This window comes from Pongo abelii, chromosome 14 (assembly GCF_028885655.2).
Source record: "Pongo abelii isolate AG06213 chromosome 14, NHGRI_mPonAbe1-v2.0_pri, whole genome shotgun sequence".
NCBI lineage: Eukaryota > Metazoa > Chordata > Mammalia > Primates > Hominidae > Pongo > Pongo abelii.
In genome coordinates, this window is record NC_071999.2 from 26,158,024 (window position 1) to 26,174,803 (window position 16,780).

The 16,780-nt window shown below is 45.7% G+C and overlaps 1 protein-coding gene across 10 annotated transcripts in view; it reads left to right on the plus strand.

Annotated features, from left to right (window-relative positions):
• SPATA13 (spermatogenesis associated 13) overlaps positions 1–16,780 on the plus strand; it is a 330,065-nt gene that overhangs the window by 161,617 nt on the left and 151,668 nt on the right. For 5 of the 10 annotated variants that reach the window (XM_054529388.2, XM_054529387.2, XM_054529396.2 and 2 more), the window contains exons 4-5: positions 7,589–7,634; positions 12,263–12,360. The exons of 1 other annotated variant lie outside the window; for it this stretch is intronic. In XM_054529388.2, coding sequence (XP_054385363.2) covers positions 7,589–7,634; positions 12,263–12,360 — 144 coding nt within the window. Of the gene's footprint in view, positions 1–4,809; positions 4,927–7,588; positions 7,635–12,262; positions 12,361–16,780 lie in introns of those variants that run through there. 4 more of the 10 variants (XM_054529391.2, XM_063714858.1, XM_054529395.2 and 1 more) reach the window with 2 other exon arrangements.

Sequence of the window (16,780 nt, forward strand, 5' to 3'; positions counted from 1 at the left end):
AGCTGGGCGTGGTGGCAGGTGCCTGTAGTCCCAGCTACTTGGGAGACTGAGGCAGGAGAATGGTGTGAACCCGGGAGGCAGAGCTTGGAAGTGAGCCGAGGTTGTGCCACTGTACTCCAGTCTGGGTGACTCCGTCTCAAAAAAAAAAAAAAAAAAAAAAAATCTGTAACATGCAAAGTATACCCATCTCTAAGGCTCCTGCCAGTGCTAATAACCTAGGACTGCAAATGCCATAATAAGTTAAATCCATTGTAGGGGTACACAGTTCTTCCATGTTGTGTTTATAAATGCAAGCCTAGTTGTTTAGGTTAAAGTTCATTTATATTCAAATCATTGTAATCTGTGAACACCACGGTGGGTTCTGGGGAGGTCAAGAGTTCTGATACATGCTGAGGTGCTCAGGAAATAAGTTCATAGTTTGTTGTCCCAGCAGACAGAGAGGATATTTTCAAAATATAAAAGGTTCATTGAAGCTGGAAGTGGAACTAGTAATTCAGGTATAGAGTTTTCATTTTCAAAAACCTTTATAAACAAGAAATTTAGTGGAACCTAGGTTAAGCGATTCTGGAACCCCAAACACAAGGTTCACGTGCAGAAGCAGAGCTGTTTGGATCAAAATTCAGCCTCTCCCTACAGAGTCAAACGTTCCTCTTCAAAGCTCAGTCTCATGTGTGCCCCTGCTCTTGTGCATGTCCTTCTGAGACAGCTCTCAAGCTTTATTAAGCACACGGGACTGCAACTAATGCAGGGATTATTTGTGAAACTGCAGCGTATTTAAGTTAAAGAGCCAAGAACGTTAGTATTATATAATGAAGTGAACCCATGAATTCTGGGTTTTCTAACTTCCTTAGTGATGGACACCAGGATTCACTTCTTTGATGAATGTCTGCCTCATTTTTAACATTAAAACCAGTAAAGCTTACCTGTTTCATATAATCGTAAAGGAGAATATTTTAAAAATTAAGCCTGGCTGGCCACTGTGGCTCACGCCTGTAACCCCAGCACTTTGGGATTACAGGTGGGCAAATCACCTGAGGTCAGGAGTTCGAGACCAGCTTGGCCAACAAGGTGAAACCCTATCTCTACTAAAAATACAAAAATTAGCCAGGCATGGTAGTGAGCACCGGTAATCCCAGCTACTCAGGAGGCTGAGGCAGGAGAATTGCTTGAACCCAGGAGACAGAAGTTGCAATGAGCAAGATCATACCACTGCACTCCAGCTTCGGTGGCAGAGCGAGACTCTGGCTCAAAAAAAAAAAAAAAAAAAGAAAAGAAATTAGGCTCTACATGGTCCAAGCCTGTAATTCCGACACTTTAGGAGGCGAAGGTGAGAGGATCACTTGGGACCAGGAGTTCCAGACCAGCCTGGGCAACATAGTGAGATCCAGATAATTAATTAACCCTACAAATAATTAATTAATTAATTAACTTACTGAGTGCTCCGAGGAATTCTAGTGAAGGTCACTTTTTGACGTTGGGCCTTGCTAATGCGTTTGAATCTTCTGCCTTTTCCTGCTTCCCTCCTACCTGCTGTGCCTGACAGGGTCCTACTTACTCCTCAAAGCCTTCCTTGACTCCTCTAACTGAGCTCTAATCCTTCTCTCTCCTATGATCCCAAAACCTTCTGCATGTTCCTCTGTTATAGAGCTTATCCAGATAACAATCACTAGGGCAGTCCCTGTGATAACATGAGTACTTCATGAGGGAAGGGCACGAGTCATATTCATCCTTGCAGCCCAGCACCTGCCACGCAGGGGGTATGGAATGGTTGTTAGTTAAGTAACAAATGGGGCTACCCATAAACATTGCTGCTTTTCATAGAAATAGCTAGGGAGCCTCCCGTGGCTAAGAAAGATCGAGAGCTATCATTAAGTGAACATTGTTATTTTTTCTAATTCATGCATCACTTCAAGGGTAATAATGTGCTGTCTCAGGGCAGGCTAACCATTACTTTAGGGCAGTCTGGTATTCTTTTCTTCACTGCTGCCATTTAACTGGGCGTGCAAATGGAGTCAGGTCTTCATGTTGCTGTTTACTCACCTCACTAGGGCCTCTCAGATGAACCTTGAAGTAGACTGCACAGTGTCTTTTTCCTTTTTTCCAGAAACAATCCATCAAGCTTTCAATAATTGTGGTTTACAGTCCTGATATTAGAGCAATCTTGGACAGTATTAATCATTTGTAGGGAAAGGTTTTTTTTTTTTTAGCTTTTTTATGCTAAAAATAGGATAGAGGGTTCTCATGTATCCTTCTCCCAGTGCCCCCCCACCCCCCGCCAATATTAACATCTGTCATAACCACAGTGCACTGATTAAAACCAGGATATTAACATCCATACAAAGACTATCTACTAGTCTACAGGCTTTATTCAGAATCTGCTGATTTTCCCACTTGCATCCTTTTGCTGGTTCACGTTACAGTCCAGGATCCCACATTCCAGTCAGTTGTCAAACTAAACTGTTTTCTCCAAATGTTACAGTTCTTTAGTTTTTCTTTGTCTTTCATGACCTTGACACTTTTGAAGAGCACCAGCCCATTTCTCCCCCCTCAGTTTTGGTTTGTCTGATGTTTTCTCCTGTTAGATTGAGGTTATTGCATCTGGGGGCAGAAATATCACAGAACAGATGCTGCACCTTCCCAGTGCATGGGAAATGTTTTTCCTTGACTTTTTTGTGTGTATATTGGAGCTTTTCTTTAAGAGGTAATTACTACTCTTCAACAACTTTTTTTCCTCCTCCCCCTTTCCTCTTCCTCATCCTTCTTCCTCTTCCTCTTCCTTCTTTCTCCTCCTTTCTCCTTCTCCTTCTTTTTCTCCTTATCCTTCTCTTGGCGTTTTATATTCTTTTTCTTTCTCAGGCATTTGGTAGGTCACTCAAAAGGCTTAGGCATTTGGAATCATAATTCATGGGCCAGGATTCCGTTGGAAGAGTGTTTATTTCCCTGCCCCTGGGGAGCCCGCGGGAAGACTGGGCTGGTCATCCTCATGTCAGCCAGGGCCTTCTCCTTTCTTGCAGGGCTGAAGCAGCTCTCTGTCCATGCCCAGCCTCTCACTGGTTACAAACTGCTTCAGAGGTTGGGTTCACACAGAAGCTGACCCTGAGACAATGGCTTGAGTCCAAGTTGTTTCTTTAGGAGGTGATCCCAGGAAGCACCTGCCGGGCAGCAGGCAAGAGGCAGGAAGGGAGGGAAGGCTGGTGCCTCATCTTCAGTCTCCGTCCACCACTGGGTGAGGGTGCTCCCCAGGACATTCCTTTTCTGGCATTTTGGCCTGGTCCAAACCAGAGAAAGCCTGCAGACAAGGAGTCAGTGGGCAGGAAGCAGGAAGTCTAGACGGAAGCCCCTGGTGTTTAAGGCAACTGCAAGTGCCCAGAAATATGGGAGGGACACCTACATTGCCCCTTCCTCCTTTCTCATTTTACTTCTCCCATTTTTCCCCAATATTAAAGTAAAAATCCTAAGTAGTACCTGGAGCAGGGTTGCAAGGGGGAAGGCATTAGAATAGAGGTTTTGTGTTGATAAAAATCCGCAGCTGCTGGCAGCGCTCTCATTCCTATGTTTTTTTATATTTTGGATAAATTGATAGTTACTCCTAGTTTTGCAAAGATGAGTGACCAAAAGCAGAAAAGAAAAATGTGTTTTCTAACTTAAAAAGTTGCTCCTTTCCAAGTAGAAGTCTTTTTTTCCCAGGCTTTCCAACTCTGCTGTCAGTTATGGAGAGAGATGAGTGACCTGAGCTCTGGGGGACGTCCTGATACCACCCACAGGGAACCCGAAACGTCCTCCAGGGGAACCACAGAACATCTAACAGTGGGGGCTGAGCCCTTTTCAGAAACTGGCTACTTGACGCCATGTCTTGCTATAGATAGTCCCAGAGGTTCTGAGATGTGACCTCTAAGACTAGGAGAAAGGGCTTACTTGGAGGAACATGTAACACTTTCTCTCTGGCCAGATGACCTTAGGCAAGTTATTCTTCTAATGTCCTCATCTGCAAAGTGGGAAAAGGAACACCTGTCTCATGTGGTTGCCCTGAAACCACAAGGCATATGATGAGAGGTCACAGGTGAGAAAGGCCGCCCAGGGTTGGCCAGAAAAACTCATAGTACGTAGAGTGGGGAGAACAGAGAGCCTCCCACCACACCCCTGACTGTGAGTGTTCATAAGCTGAACATGCACTAACTCAGCGGCCCCAGTGGGATCTGCAAGGTCATTATTGTGATCCCACTTCGCAGAGCAGAAACTCAGTTCCCAAAGATGCTAAGCCCCTGCCTCTTGGGATGTAACTGTAGGTGGGCGAGTCAGGACTTGGACCCAGGCTGTCCAATGCTGTGATCCACTCTCCCGCATGCCTCATGTACATCATGAACGTCACACCGAAGGACGAGAGTCACGAACATCACACTGAAGGACGAGAGTCACGAACGCCACACCGAAGGACGAGAGTCACGAACGCCACACCGAAGGACGAGAGTCACGAACGTCACACCGAAGGACGAGAGTCACGAACGCCACACCGAAGGACGAGAGTCACGAACGCCACACCGAAGGACGAGAGTCACGAACGTCACACCGAAGGACGAGAGTCACGAACGCCACACCGAAGGACGAGAGTCACGAACGCCACACCGAAGGACGAGAGTCACGAACGCCACACCGAAGGACGAGAGTCACGAACGTCACACCGAAGGACGAGAGTCACGAACGTCACACCGAAGGACGAGAGTCACGAACGCCACACCGAAGGACGAGAGTCACGAACGCCACACCGAAGGACGAGAGTCACGAACGTCACACCGAAGGACGAGAGTCACGAACGTCACACCGAAGGACGAGAGTCACGAACGTCACACCGAAGGACGAGAGTCATGAACGTCACACCGAAGGACGAGAGTCATGAACGTCACACCGAAGGACGAGAGTCGAGAGCAGGTACTCGTCTTCCCCTGCCCCAGCTTCCCACATCAAGATGGATAATGAAAGAGCACTTGTATACTCTATTCCATGCCCAAGAGACAAGACGAGCGAATGAAACTAATATCACTCAGCACCTTCTGTGTTCCAGGAACTGGGCCAGGTGCTACCCAAAAAGTTTCCTATTTAAGAAGCGTTGGAGGATGGCAAAACCCAGCTCTCCCTCCTGGTTGTCGCACAGCATACACAGTGCACAAGCACTGGCCCGGACAAGCTTTGATCAGGCACCGCTGAGCAGCTCTTGGAGGCTCTTTGGTGCCTGCAAGTTGCTGCCATTGTGCCCCTCACTCAGCTCCGTCCGGGTTGCAGCACACCAGCCCAGCTGCAGCAGCCACCGAGAAAGGATCCCACCTTTCCAGACTTCGGCCAGCGTGGCGTAGTTGGTGTTTTCTTGACCAGGGTCGGAAGAGGCAGAGACTAGGGCTCCAGGTTCTGGTGGCAGTCTTGTGCAGTACGGGATGCTGAGTGAATCCCTGCACCCTCCTGGCCATCCACCTCCTTGCCTTTGTCTTCCAGTTTCTGCTCAGAGCTTTCCCCTTGGCCTAAGATGCTGCCCACTTTCCAATAAATCCTTCATTCCTTCCAAATTCGGATGAACATTTTATTAGACCTATGACCAATGGAGGGTGAGGACACAGAGGTCCCTTGGGTAGTGATAAGGTGGGAGGCAGGTAGAGGAAAGGGACATTGTGAATACAGTTAGAATGAGCAGTTAGAGCAATTAACCAAATGGCACACTATTTCTGAAGTGGGCAAGTCAAAGGAAACTGTTGTAGCCACCTTCTTTTCAACTTCCTGGCAATACTGACATCACTTTGTAATTTAGATGCTGGGGGTGTCAGAAAGAGACAGTGTGAAAGGCACTTGATTAAAATGCATAAATCCTACTGACCTGAAAGAATCTGATTTTTTACAACAGCCACAAAATACCAAGTAGACAGAGGCAAAGGTCTAACTTCATTTTTCTATTGAAGGTATTAATTAGGGCTGTTACTAACAGTGGTGGCATTGTGAAAGAGTCAGAGGATTCCAGCCAAACAGGACTTTTCAGGGGCTTTGAACAAGGTTTAAAGTATGTCCCTGCAGGGGAAAGGAAGCTGTCTGTAGCATCCCTACCAGCACGTTCCTCTGATTGTTCTCAGTTCATGTGAGTCCACAGAGGACATAAACCGAGTGAGCTGGTAACAGATGTAATGAAAGTACTCCAGGCCTCAGTAAGAAGAGTCAGAGGGGTGGCGGTGGTGCCTGAATAACAGCATTTGTGTAGCTAGATTAGAACAAAGTAGGGACTGGGGAACTCTTCCTGCAATTCTCAAGTTACAGTTTGGGGAATGACAGTATTAGTAAGTGAGGTGAGGCTAAGGAAGTGGAAACACAGCTCAGGTGGAGAGAATTGTGCATGATCAATAAATACAGAACAGCTAACTTTCAAACTGGTGATGCTGCTAGGAGGGTGTGAAGGAGACTAAGACAGGGAAAACATCGTTGTGGACAGCATTGGCCAAGACTTCACAGTGGAGACAGAGCACGGCTGGGGCTTGGAGGAGAGAGAGCTCTATGCTGATGGAGGGAAGGAGCCTATTCCATATGTGAGAAAGAAGGGGGACAAGCACTCCCGACCAAGTCTACAGGCATAGACTGCGGGGGCCAATCTGTCTGCAGCTGAATGTGGTGGGGAGCAGCAGACACTTGGACTGAACAGGTAGCACAAGGTCCCTCTCTGGAGAGCTTTGGCAGCTAGGAAGAATTTGGATTTGGGAATCTTTGCTGATTAAGCAGGAGGGGAGGGTGATACACAGGAGAAATGGTATTTTAGGCAGCACCTATCCACTTTCTATTTAGGATAGAGGGGGTCTCAGTCAACAGACTTGGGTATCTCGATCCCATTGGCAAAGCCAGCCTAATTCATGGATAACTTCCAGGGACTGAAGCCAATTAAATCCAGTCACTCCAGCCCCACTGACAAGGCTATTCCCATTGTGAAAGGGAGGTCAGACTCTGTAAGCCAGATACAGTTAGTCCTCCAATTCCAACTCCTCTCCCTACAGCCAGGCCAGCTCACCGAGTACCCTTGTGATCATTTAGCTGCTTCCATGCAGGCAGGCCTGCAAGAAATTCGTTGGCTTTCATTTAAAGATAGGAATTGGTAACTAAAATTGCTAGGGCGATACATAACTAAGTACTCTATAATCTTATCTACATAGATAAGAAATAATACATAAACCTGTATGATAATTAACACAGAGGAAAGTAGGCTATAAATGCCCTCTAAAATGTTCTTTTACAGGGCACTAAGGAAATGGAAATGCACAGCAATTTAAAAAAATGCCAATACTTCTCTTACTTGTCACAGGTTAGAGATATGTGAATGCCATTATTATGTTATACATTTAATTAGTATATACCTTTGTGTCTAAAGCATTTTCCATCGTAGTCAGCTATGCTTCCTGCAGTCTCAAATGCCCTCTACACACTACGGAATATCCTATCTCCCAGACGGACTGAGATTTCTTTACCACCGCCCCCGCCCCCGCCCCACCCCTCCCCCGCCAATTTTGAACATTTTACAAGCTCCAGTCTTTTAAAAAATCTCATTCAGACATGAATTTTTTTTTCCTAGAAAAACTATGCCTTTCACTTGGAAATAAAGAGAAGAAAACATCTTGGTGAGTCTTGAAATATGTCAATAAATTCATTGCCCAATAGGCCTCTGGATGTGTTTATTATTTTCCGCTGCCCATAACTCCAAGCATGCATTGGATGGAAGATGATATCTGATTGTTCAGATAATTTTTTTCTTACCGTCAAGAATGGAATGCTTTTTCAACTTATAATTAAAATTGTTTCAAGAAGACTACTCTGATTAATTGACCTGGTGGTATGTGTGATGCGTGTCTCATACTTTAGGCAGAACAGGATGCAGAGAAGGTGGAAAGGAGATAGAACGATGACCGTATTGAGTAACTGGGCCATGACAGTGAGTGTAGTCTGCTTTGCTAAATGTGAGTTTCTGTAATTTAGCTTGTAGGTGACTGGTAAATAGGGGCAGAATGTCACTATCATGTGAAAGTTGTGCTGATTCATAGCAATTTCTGCCCTACATGTTAATGCTGGCCAAGCTTGTCTATCCACTCTCTTCTGTGTGCTCCCTTCTCCCTTGGAAGTGGTGATTGCTGGGTGCTCTCAATCTGGGAGCATTTTGCCCTTGTCTTCATATCTCAGCAGTGTCAACTCTCAAGCTGTTAAGCCCCTTCCAGGAAGCCACCCACACCTTTTAAAAAAACTTGTAGTAAATATACGGAACAAAATATACCATCTTAACCATGTTTAAGTGTATTGAGTACATTTATATTGCTGTGCAACCAACACCACCATCCATCTCCAGAGCTGAAACTGAAACCCTGTACCCATTAAACATTAACTCCCCATTCCCTCCACACCCCTACTCCAGCCCCTGGCAGACACCATTCTACTTTCCTTCTCTGAGCTTGACTGCTCTAGATACCTCATATCAGTGGAATCGTACAGGATTGGTCTTTTTGTGATTGGTTCATTTCATTTAGCGTGAGGTCCTGAAGGTTCATCCATGTTGTAGCATGTGTCTGATTCTCCTTCCTTTTAAGGCTAATATTCTATTGTATGTATACACCACATTTTTTTAATCCATTCATCCACCACTGGACACCTGGGTTGTTTCTGTCTTTTGGCTTTTGTGAATAATGCTGCCATGACTATGTTGTGTACAAATATCTGTTAAAGATCCTGCTTTCAGTTCTTTTCCGCATACACCCAGGGGTAAAATTGTTGAATCATATCGTTTCCCATATTTTTAAAAGACATTCCTGCACAGCATTTGCAGTTGTAGTTGCTTGCTAGGAATCTAATGTGCCTTTTCAACTGCCTATGTCTTTTGATTACGATCGTTACTATTGTTAGGGCTCTGGTGATGAAGTCCTCAGGGTTCAAGGGGTCTCAGTCCTACTTTCATGAGCCCTGTTGTCTTTTGTGCACAATTTCACAGAACACAAGGCTTTTTTGTTTTTTGATTTTTTTTTCCTGAAATGCATACATCCCATCAGAGCAGAAATGGCCATAGGGTTGGAATAAATAGGCCGGGGTATAACTCTGTGCTGTATTACCTAATTACCTCAGAAAAATGAAACCATCTCAGTTTTCTGCTCCGTAACACTGCCTCCCAGGGTCCCTGCAGGAGTCTCTGACCTGAAGCATCAAACACAAGCCCTTGGTGTACACATAATCAGTGTGATACATTAGGAGTTTAATATGGTTGACCAGAGGCTTTTAGTCAGAGGGAGAACTCGGTTGAAGAGTTGAGAATCTCTGCAAGCAACTGGCTCAGTCTTTTTCTTATGCCTACAACTGTTGGCATTGTACACAAGGCTTAATGGACCAAACACATCAGACAAGTAAAACACCTAAACAAGAGCATTCTGTCCTAGCAATGAGTGTGTGTCCAGAGAGATCTGGAAAGCTTGAGGAAGGCAGGGAGGGGTAGAACAAGGGGAGTAAGGACACAGGAGCTGCTGTTGATTTTGGTAGAGCGGCTTGTTTATTATTCATGGTTTCCATGAGTGTTTATACCAGGAAACGCTCTCCTATGCATGCCACATGAGAGCAGGGCTCTGTGACTCAGGGTTGGTGACTGGGCTTGGAGGAATGTAGGCTCCGTCCACAAACAAAGGAGAATGAGGATTTGAATGTCACGGTAAACTTATTTGTGACTAAGGAGGTTGTGGGCAAAAGAGGGGTAGGAAGAAGCCATAGGGCAGATGAAAGAGGCGTCCTGTCTGCCCCCCGCCTGTTGCCATCACACTGGGTCGTTTCCACATTGCTGATCACTGCAGTGTGTTCCAGTGATGGGCTTTATCTCATTAGTGAGTCCTGAAATGAATTTAGCAAATTTCCACCAGAATTAAATACAACAACCCAAGAGAGAAGAGAGAACACCGAATGCACCCCATGAAGTAAAGGTTGGCATCGTTTGTCATTCTCTTTATGTGTGAGATCGTGGGGTGAAATACGCATCTCACTGTGGGCTGTGGTCGGAAGTTTGAAAAATACCCTGGCATTTTGCCTGTCTTCTGTTCCTGGACCTTCCCTTTCTGTCAGTGAGAATTTTGTGTCCAAATCTGGCCAAGGGTGGACTCTGAAGAGACAGTCCCTGGTTGACTCTAGTGTTTGTTAGAGGAGTTCTGCTGCCACTTTTTCAGGAATCAGAGAACCGTGAGGCCACCTAACACTCCTAGATCTTCTGTCACTGTGGTGTAGTGCAGCGTCCTGAATTTGGAGCTAAAAGCTTGGATTTGAAACACTGGAAATGGCTGATGGGGGCGGGAAAGCTCCCACCTATGTGGGGAAGAACCCAGAGGGAGAGCAGCTTGTACAAAGGCCCCGCGGGGCGGATAGAGCTGGAGAGCTGCGGGTCAGGTTGTCACGGGCCTTGCATGACATGCAGAGAAACTTGAACTTGGTTGTGTGGGTGCCGAGGCTTGACAGGAGTTGGGGGTGTTTCAGAAAGAGCTCCTGGGCAGCAGGAGGTGGTTGGGGAGGAACGCAGAGATGGGAAGGCCTGCATCCAGGGGCTGTCAGGGAGGGAGAGAGCCGCTGTGCCGCAGGGTGGCTGTGGGGAGGGAAGGGAGAGTGTGGGACGTGGAAGAGTGGGGGGACTGTCCCACAGAAAGCTGGTATCTGCCTGACTGGTGGCCAGGTGTGCACCCTGGAGGAGACGGAGCTGGGCAATGCTGAGATTCTTAGGTGGACCGATGGGGGACAGTCACATTAGAACATGGTGGGCCAGACTCTCTGTCCTGAGGCACATTGGCTGTACAGTGCCTGTCTCCCCGTACTCTCCTCCCACAGCCTCCACTTCTCCAAACACCCTGGGTTTCTCCCTGCCCAGCACCAGTGCACCCACCCCATGTCCTCAGTGCTTTCAAGTGGCATCACTGCTTCACAGCTCCTGCCAGTCCCCTAGAGAGCAGCCTGCAGCCTCAGTGGCATGGCAGTGTGTCTCAGCACTGGGAGTTCAAATCCTATGAGATGTCACCGACTGGCACAGGTGCCCTCTGGGGAGACCTGGTTCAGGCAGGACCTCCTTTTTAAGGCTGTTTCTAACTTCCCATCCATCCTGAATTAGTCAGTGTTCTCCAGAGAAACAAAATCTATAGGATATATAGAGAGAGTTAAATATTGATTGAATTTTTTTTTTTAAGGAATTGCACACAAATTTGAGGGCTGGCAAGTCCAAAATTTGTAAGTAGGCCAGTAGGCTGGAGACTCAGGTAAAAGTTGATGTTGAAGTCTTGGGTCCGGAATCCACAGGGTAAGGCAGGCCACAGCAGGCTGGGGATTCAGGCAGGCTTTTGTGTTGCAGTCTTGAGGCCAAGGTCCTTCTTCCTCAGGGAACCCACGTCTTCTCTCCTATGACTGTCCCCTGATTGGACAAGGCCCACCCACGTAGCAGAGGGCTCTCTCCTTTACTCAAGTCTAGTGACTTAGCTGTTAGTATCCCCTAAAAATACCTTCACAGCCACATGGAGACTGCTGTTTAGATGTGTTTGCTGTCTAGATGCTGTTTGACTGGGCACCATGGCCCAGCCAAATTGATGCATAAAGTTAGGCATTACAAAACCCTCACTAAAGAGTTGACAAGTCCCTGTCTGGGGTCTTTGCATATTTTAATCCATTCCTACAGGAATCCTGCGAAGATTCATAATCCTCATAATTTTACAGATGAGAACATTGAAATTCACACAGATTAAGAGGCTTGCCCCAAATCACACAGTTCTGGAGACAGAATCCAGGAGATGGCCCTCAGACCCAGATGCTTCCTCCCGCAGTGCTGAGCTATCTGTGCTGTGATTGTGGGCACGCGTCCTTCAGCATTCAGGGTACATCAGGACTTTGAAAGACAGGCAGATCTTGGTCTGAATCCTTGCTCTGTCAAACATATGGGGCTGAGGACCCGGAACCATTTGTTTAACTCCTGGCTCAGTTTCCCCATTTGTAAAATGAAAATAATGATAAACTCTCCCTGGTTTTAATGATGAAGTGAAATATTCAACACAGTGCCTGCATGTTAGTAACCATGCACTAGGCAATAATAATGGCTGTAATATTGAATGTTTCATCATTTACAACCAATTTATTTGACAGAGAATGAAAATACCCAGTTATATACATGAAAGTCCTGTCTCTGTCAGGGTTTTGTAATAAACATTTCAAGTTTTGAATAGATGTCCGTTACTGAAGTTTTTTTTTTCTTTTTTTTAAGAGTGTTGGGTCTGGAGCTCAACTGTCCAAGTTCAAACACCAGCTGTGGGTACATCACCAACCTACCAGAGAGGGCTCAGCTTCGTCATCTGTAAAAAGGTAATGTTAGCAGTTCCTACTATTTAGGGTTATTATGAGGATTAAATGAGTAAAACATGTAAAATGCTTAGAACAGAACCTGGCACCATGCTAGGTATTTAGCAGACTTTACCATTTTTACCAGCTGCATAGTCTTTAACAGTACTAAGCAGTATAGATGCTTGACTAATTTAGCTAACACTAGTGAATCGATATTGTCCAGGATGAGGACTGCAAAGGGAGAGAAGGGCATAAAGCTGTGAAGATGTGGTTCAGTTCTCAGGGAATGCCTGGGTTTCTAAAGGCGGCAGGGCCTTCCAGGAGCAGCAGACACAGGCAGAGTATGATACGTGAACACACTGAACACTGTTCAGGCTGCTGTAACACCGTTCAGGCTGCTGTAACAAAATACCTTAGACTCAGTAACTTATAGACAACAGATATTTCTTTTCCCACAGTTTTAGAGGCTGAGAAGTCCAAGATCAAGGCACCTGTAGATTCAGTGTCTGGTGAAGACCCTTTTGCACTGATAATGCCTTGTATGTGCCCTCACTTTGTGGGAGGGGCACGGGGACTCCCTCTGCCACTTTTATAAGGGCACTTATCCCATTCATGAGGGTGGACACAAGCTTTCTGACTCTAGCACACAGCCCCAAACAAGGCACAGGCCAGGTGCCATGGGACTCAGTGGTTCCTGCTAAAGGACATGACCACTTTCCTCTGTGCCTACTTCACAGCTCTGTCTGACACCCCTCCTGTCACATTGTGTGTAATGACCTCCTCCTCCTTCTCCTTGATAAGCTCCACCAGGGAGGTCCTCCCCAGTGAGGCCTTGCACAGTGGGTGCTCTATGCCAGTGAGGGAATAAAATCATGAAAGTATTCCAGCCCCACAGCTCCCACATCCCCGTCTGTGTGATCAGTGCCTCCAATCACAGCAAAATGATGCCCATGGTCTTTTTGAAGTCCTGCTGTGGACGATGTCTCTCTCTGTCACTCACCATCACCCGTTCTTCAAATATGAGCTGCTCATTCATCAGGCTTGTGTTGGATGGTCACTCTGAGCAAGGCGCCAGGGACAAAATGCAGAGCCACTCCCAAGTCCTTGTCATGGAGGAATTGACAGGTCTTGAAACAGCTTTCTCTCTCTCTGTCTCTTCCTCTCTCTCTCTCTTCCTCTTCTCCCTCAAATGTTCAGAACTCAAATGATGATTATCTCTTTTCTTTCTCACTTTTACATTTTACATTGAGACTTTCACCTCCGTGTAACCTTTAAGTACACCCAATACACAGCGTAGCTGACTGTGACAAAGGTCAACATGCAAAACAAAAGCAATGTTGTGCGTGTGTGTGAGAAAAATGTCTATGTTACATCTGTGCTCATGTCTACTTAGGACCTCCGAGTTCGGACTTGGGCATCCTCTGTGGATGGTGTCTCTTTACTCTGATTTTATCATCTGCATTTCCCCATCATAAACATTACGTCCACATACAGACACATTAGCTGCTTGGCAAAGGAGCTGTCATGCTGGCCTGTCTCATGTATGTTTAGGGTTTCCAATAGGCCCTGGTGGTCCTGGCACCTCTGATGGTGGGTGCCCCATTTTCCACCTGCAGTCCTGTCTTTGGACTGTGTGGCCCACATGGCTGGCCTTCACTCTGTGCACTTCCTCCTCACTGCCACCAGCACACTCTTCTCACACTCCATTTAATTGCCTTTGTAAAAAGGAACTTGTTCTTGTCAGGTAGACAAGGAATAAATAATAGAGCAAGGGTTCTGCTGATACATGACAGAAAAGTGAAGACATTGACAATTTAGGACTCAGCATGCGTAAAGTACACCCTTCAGATGACAAAATTAGTGAAGGCAGCCAAGGCCACTTTCAACAGAAGACACATGGTAGAGAGAATGATCCGCAGTACGCTGCAAGGAAAACTGTGTAGGTCTAGGGTAAAATAATCACGGATCCCCTGCCCATGTCAATTGCAATTCCATTTATCTCTGAAGCCATATGTATGAAGAGCACATACTTTATGTGGATCTACGCAGGAGAACACAGTCTAAAAGAGGAGGTCATTTTGAAGTATTCATGGAGATTGATGACCACTAAAAATTACTGGGAAGTGTGCTGGTGAGGTATAGTGAGAGAGTGGAGTTTGGAATTCATCCCTTGGGGTTGGAATCCCAGCCCAGCCACTTCTAACCATATGACCGAGCTGCTTAGTGGAAATAAATATCCACCCTTTATCAAACAAGTATTATCTTATGAAGACATTTATGTATGTTCTCACCTAATGTTCACATCAACTCTGAGCGGGGTGAACTATTGTTATCCCTATTTTTATGATTAGAAAACTAAGGCTAAGACAATACCAAGTTTTAGTGAAGATGGGGGACCATGTAGGACTCTCTTCTACCACTTGTGGGAGTGTAAACTGATACACACATTTTGAAAAAAAAAAAGCTTGGCCGTAGCTACAGAAGGTAAACATACGCACACCTGATGATCCGGCAGTACCACTCCTGGGTAAATACCCAACAAGAGTGTGATTTTTTTTTCCACTAAAAGCATGTTCATGTCCTGGCTACATAGTAACCAAAAGTAAAACAATTTAATTGTCCATCAACAATAGAATAGGACACAGTATATTCAAACAGCAGAATACTACACAGCAATGAAAAAAATGAACAAGTGTTACACAGAGCAACATGGATGAATCTCAGACATACCGTTAAGGAAGTCAGACAGAAAAGTATACATCCAGCATAACTCCATTTATATGAAGTTCAAAAACAGAAGTGAATTATGGCAATAAACGTTAGTGTTTACCTTTGGAGTACTGGGCATTGCTCACTGGGGGGAGGGGCACAGAAGGGAGTCTTTTGAGGAGCTAGAAATTTTCAGTATTTTCATATTGTATTAGTTTTCTATGATGTGGAACAAAGCACCACAGTGTGTTAAAAACTATGCACACTTATTTTCGCACTTTTAAGCCAGTTTCCAGGGGTGATGAGTCTGGGCACAGCTTAGCTGGGTCCTCAGCTCAGGGCCTCATGAGGCTGCTGCCACAGTTGGGCTAGGCTGTGTTCTCATCGAGAAGCTTGACTGGGGGAGAATTTGCTCCCAAGCTCATTCTTAGTGTCGACAGAATTCACTTCTTTGGAGCTGTGTGACTGATAGACCAGTTTTGTTTGTTTGTTTTGAGATGGAGTTTTGCTCTTGTTGCCCAGGCTGGAGTGCAATGGCGTGATCTTGGCTCAGTGCAAACTCCAACTCCCAGGTTCAAGTGATTCTCATGCCTCAGCCTCCCTTGTAGCTGGGATTACAGGTGTGTGCCACCATGCCCGGCTGGTTTTTGTATTTTTACTAGAGCTAGGGTTTCACCATGTTGGCTAGGCTGGGCTCAAACTCCTGATCCACCTGCCTCAGCCTCCCAAAGTGCTGGGATTACAGGCATGAGCCACCGTGCCCAGTTGGTTATTATTATTTCTATATTACAGATGAAGAAACTAAGGTTCCAAGCAGTTTGCCCAAAGCACCCAGCTAGTGAAAGATGAAAGGGGGATTCTATGAAAGGTCTATGCACCTCTGTGGTGCTCCACCCCCAGTGACAGAGATCTGTCACGGCAGAACTTTAGGGCCTACTGTGTAATGATGGAGTCCAAGTGATAAAACAAAAATTGACAGATGAAGCTGTCAATCATGAAAATTTAATAAAGAAGGCAGGTTTTTCAGGAGTTACTCAATTAAAGCAAAGAGAATACTGCTTGTGGAGGATGGCTCTGGTAAAGTGGTCTGCATCAGTCCTAGACACACACACACTCTCAGTGCCTAGATTCATTATTTAAAGTGGGACTGATGGGCAGTGGATGGAGTGGAAGCTTACAGGGCTTGCAGAACCAAGCCGGAGTCAGTGAGTGGCAGAGGCAGCTCCTTACCGCGAAATCCCAGTGGCTTTGTGCAGATTCTGGCCTGCAGATTAGAAAATGGGACATTTTAAAAAACTGTGGTAAAATACACATAAGACTTACCATTTTAACAATTTTAAGTGTGCAATTCAGTACATTAAGTACATTCATATTATTATGCAGCCGTCACCATCATCCATCCACAGAACATTTCCCATCTTGCAAAACTGACATTCTGTCCCCATTAAGCAGTAACTCCCCACTTTCCCACTGCAGCCTCTGGCAATCACCATTCTACTTTCTGTCTGTGAATTTGCCTACTCCAGGCACCTCATATAAGTGAAATCCTAGAGTATCTGTCCTTTTGTGATGGGCTTATGCATTTAATGTAATGTCCTCAGGGTCCACCTGTGTTGCAGCATATGTCAGAATTTTGTTCCTCTTTAAGGCTGAGTGATATTCCATTGTATGTATTTACTACATCTTGTTTATTCATCCATCCATTGATGAATACTTGGGCTGCTGTCACCTT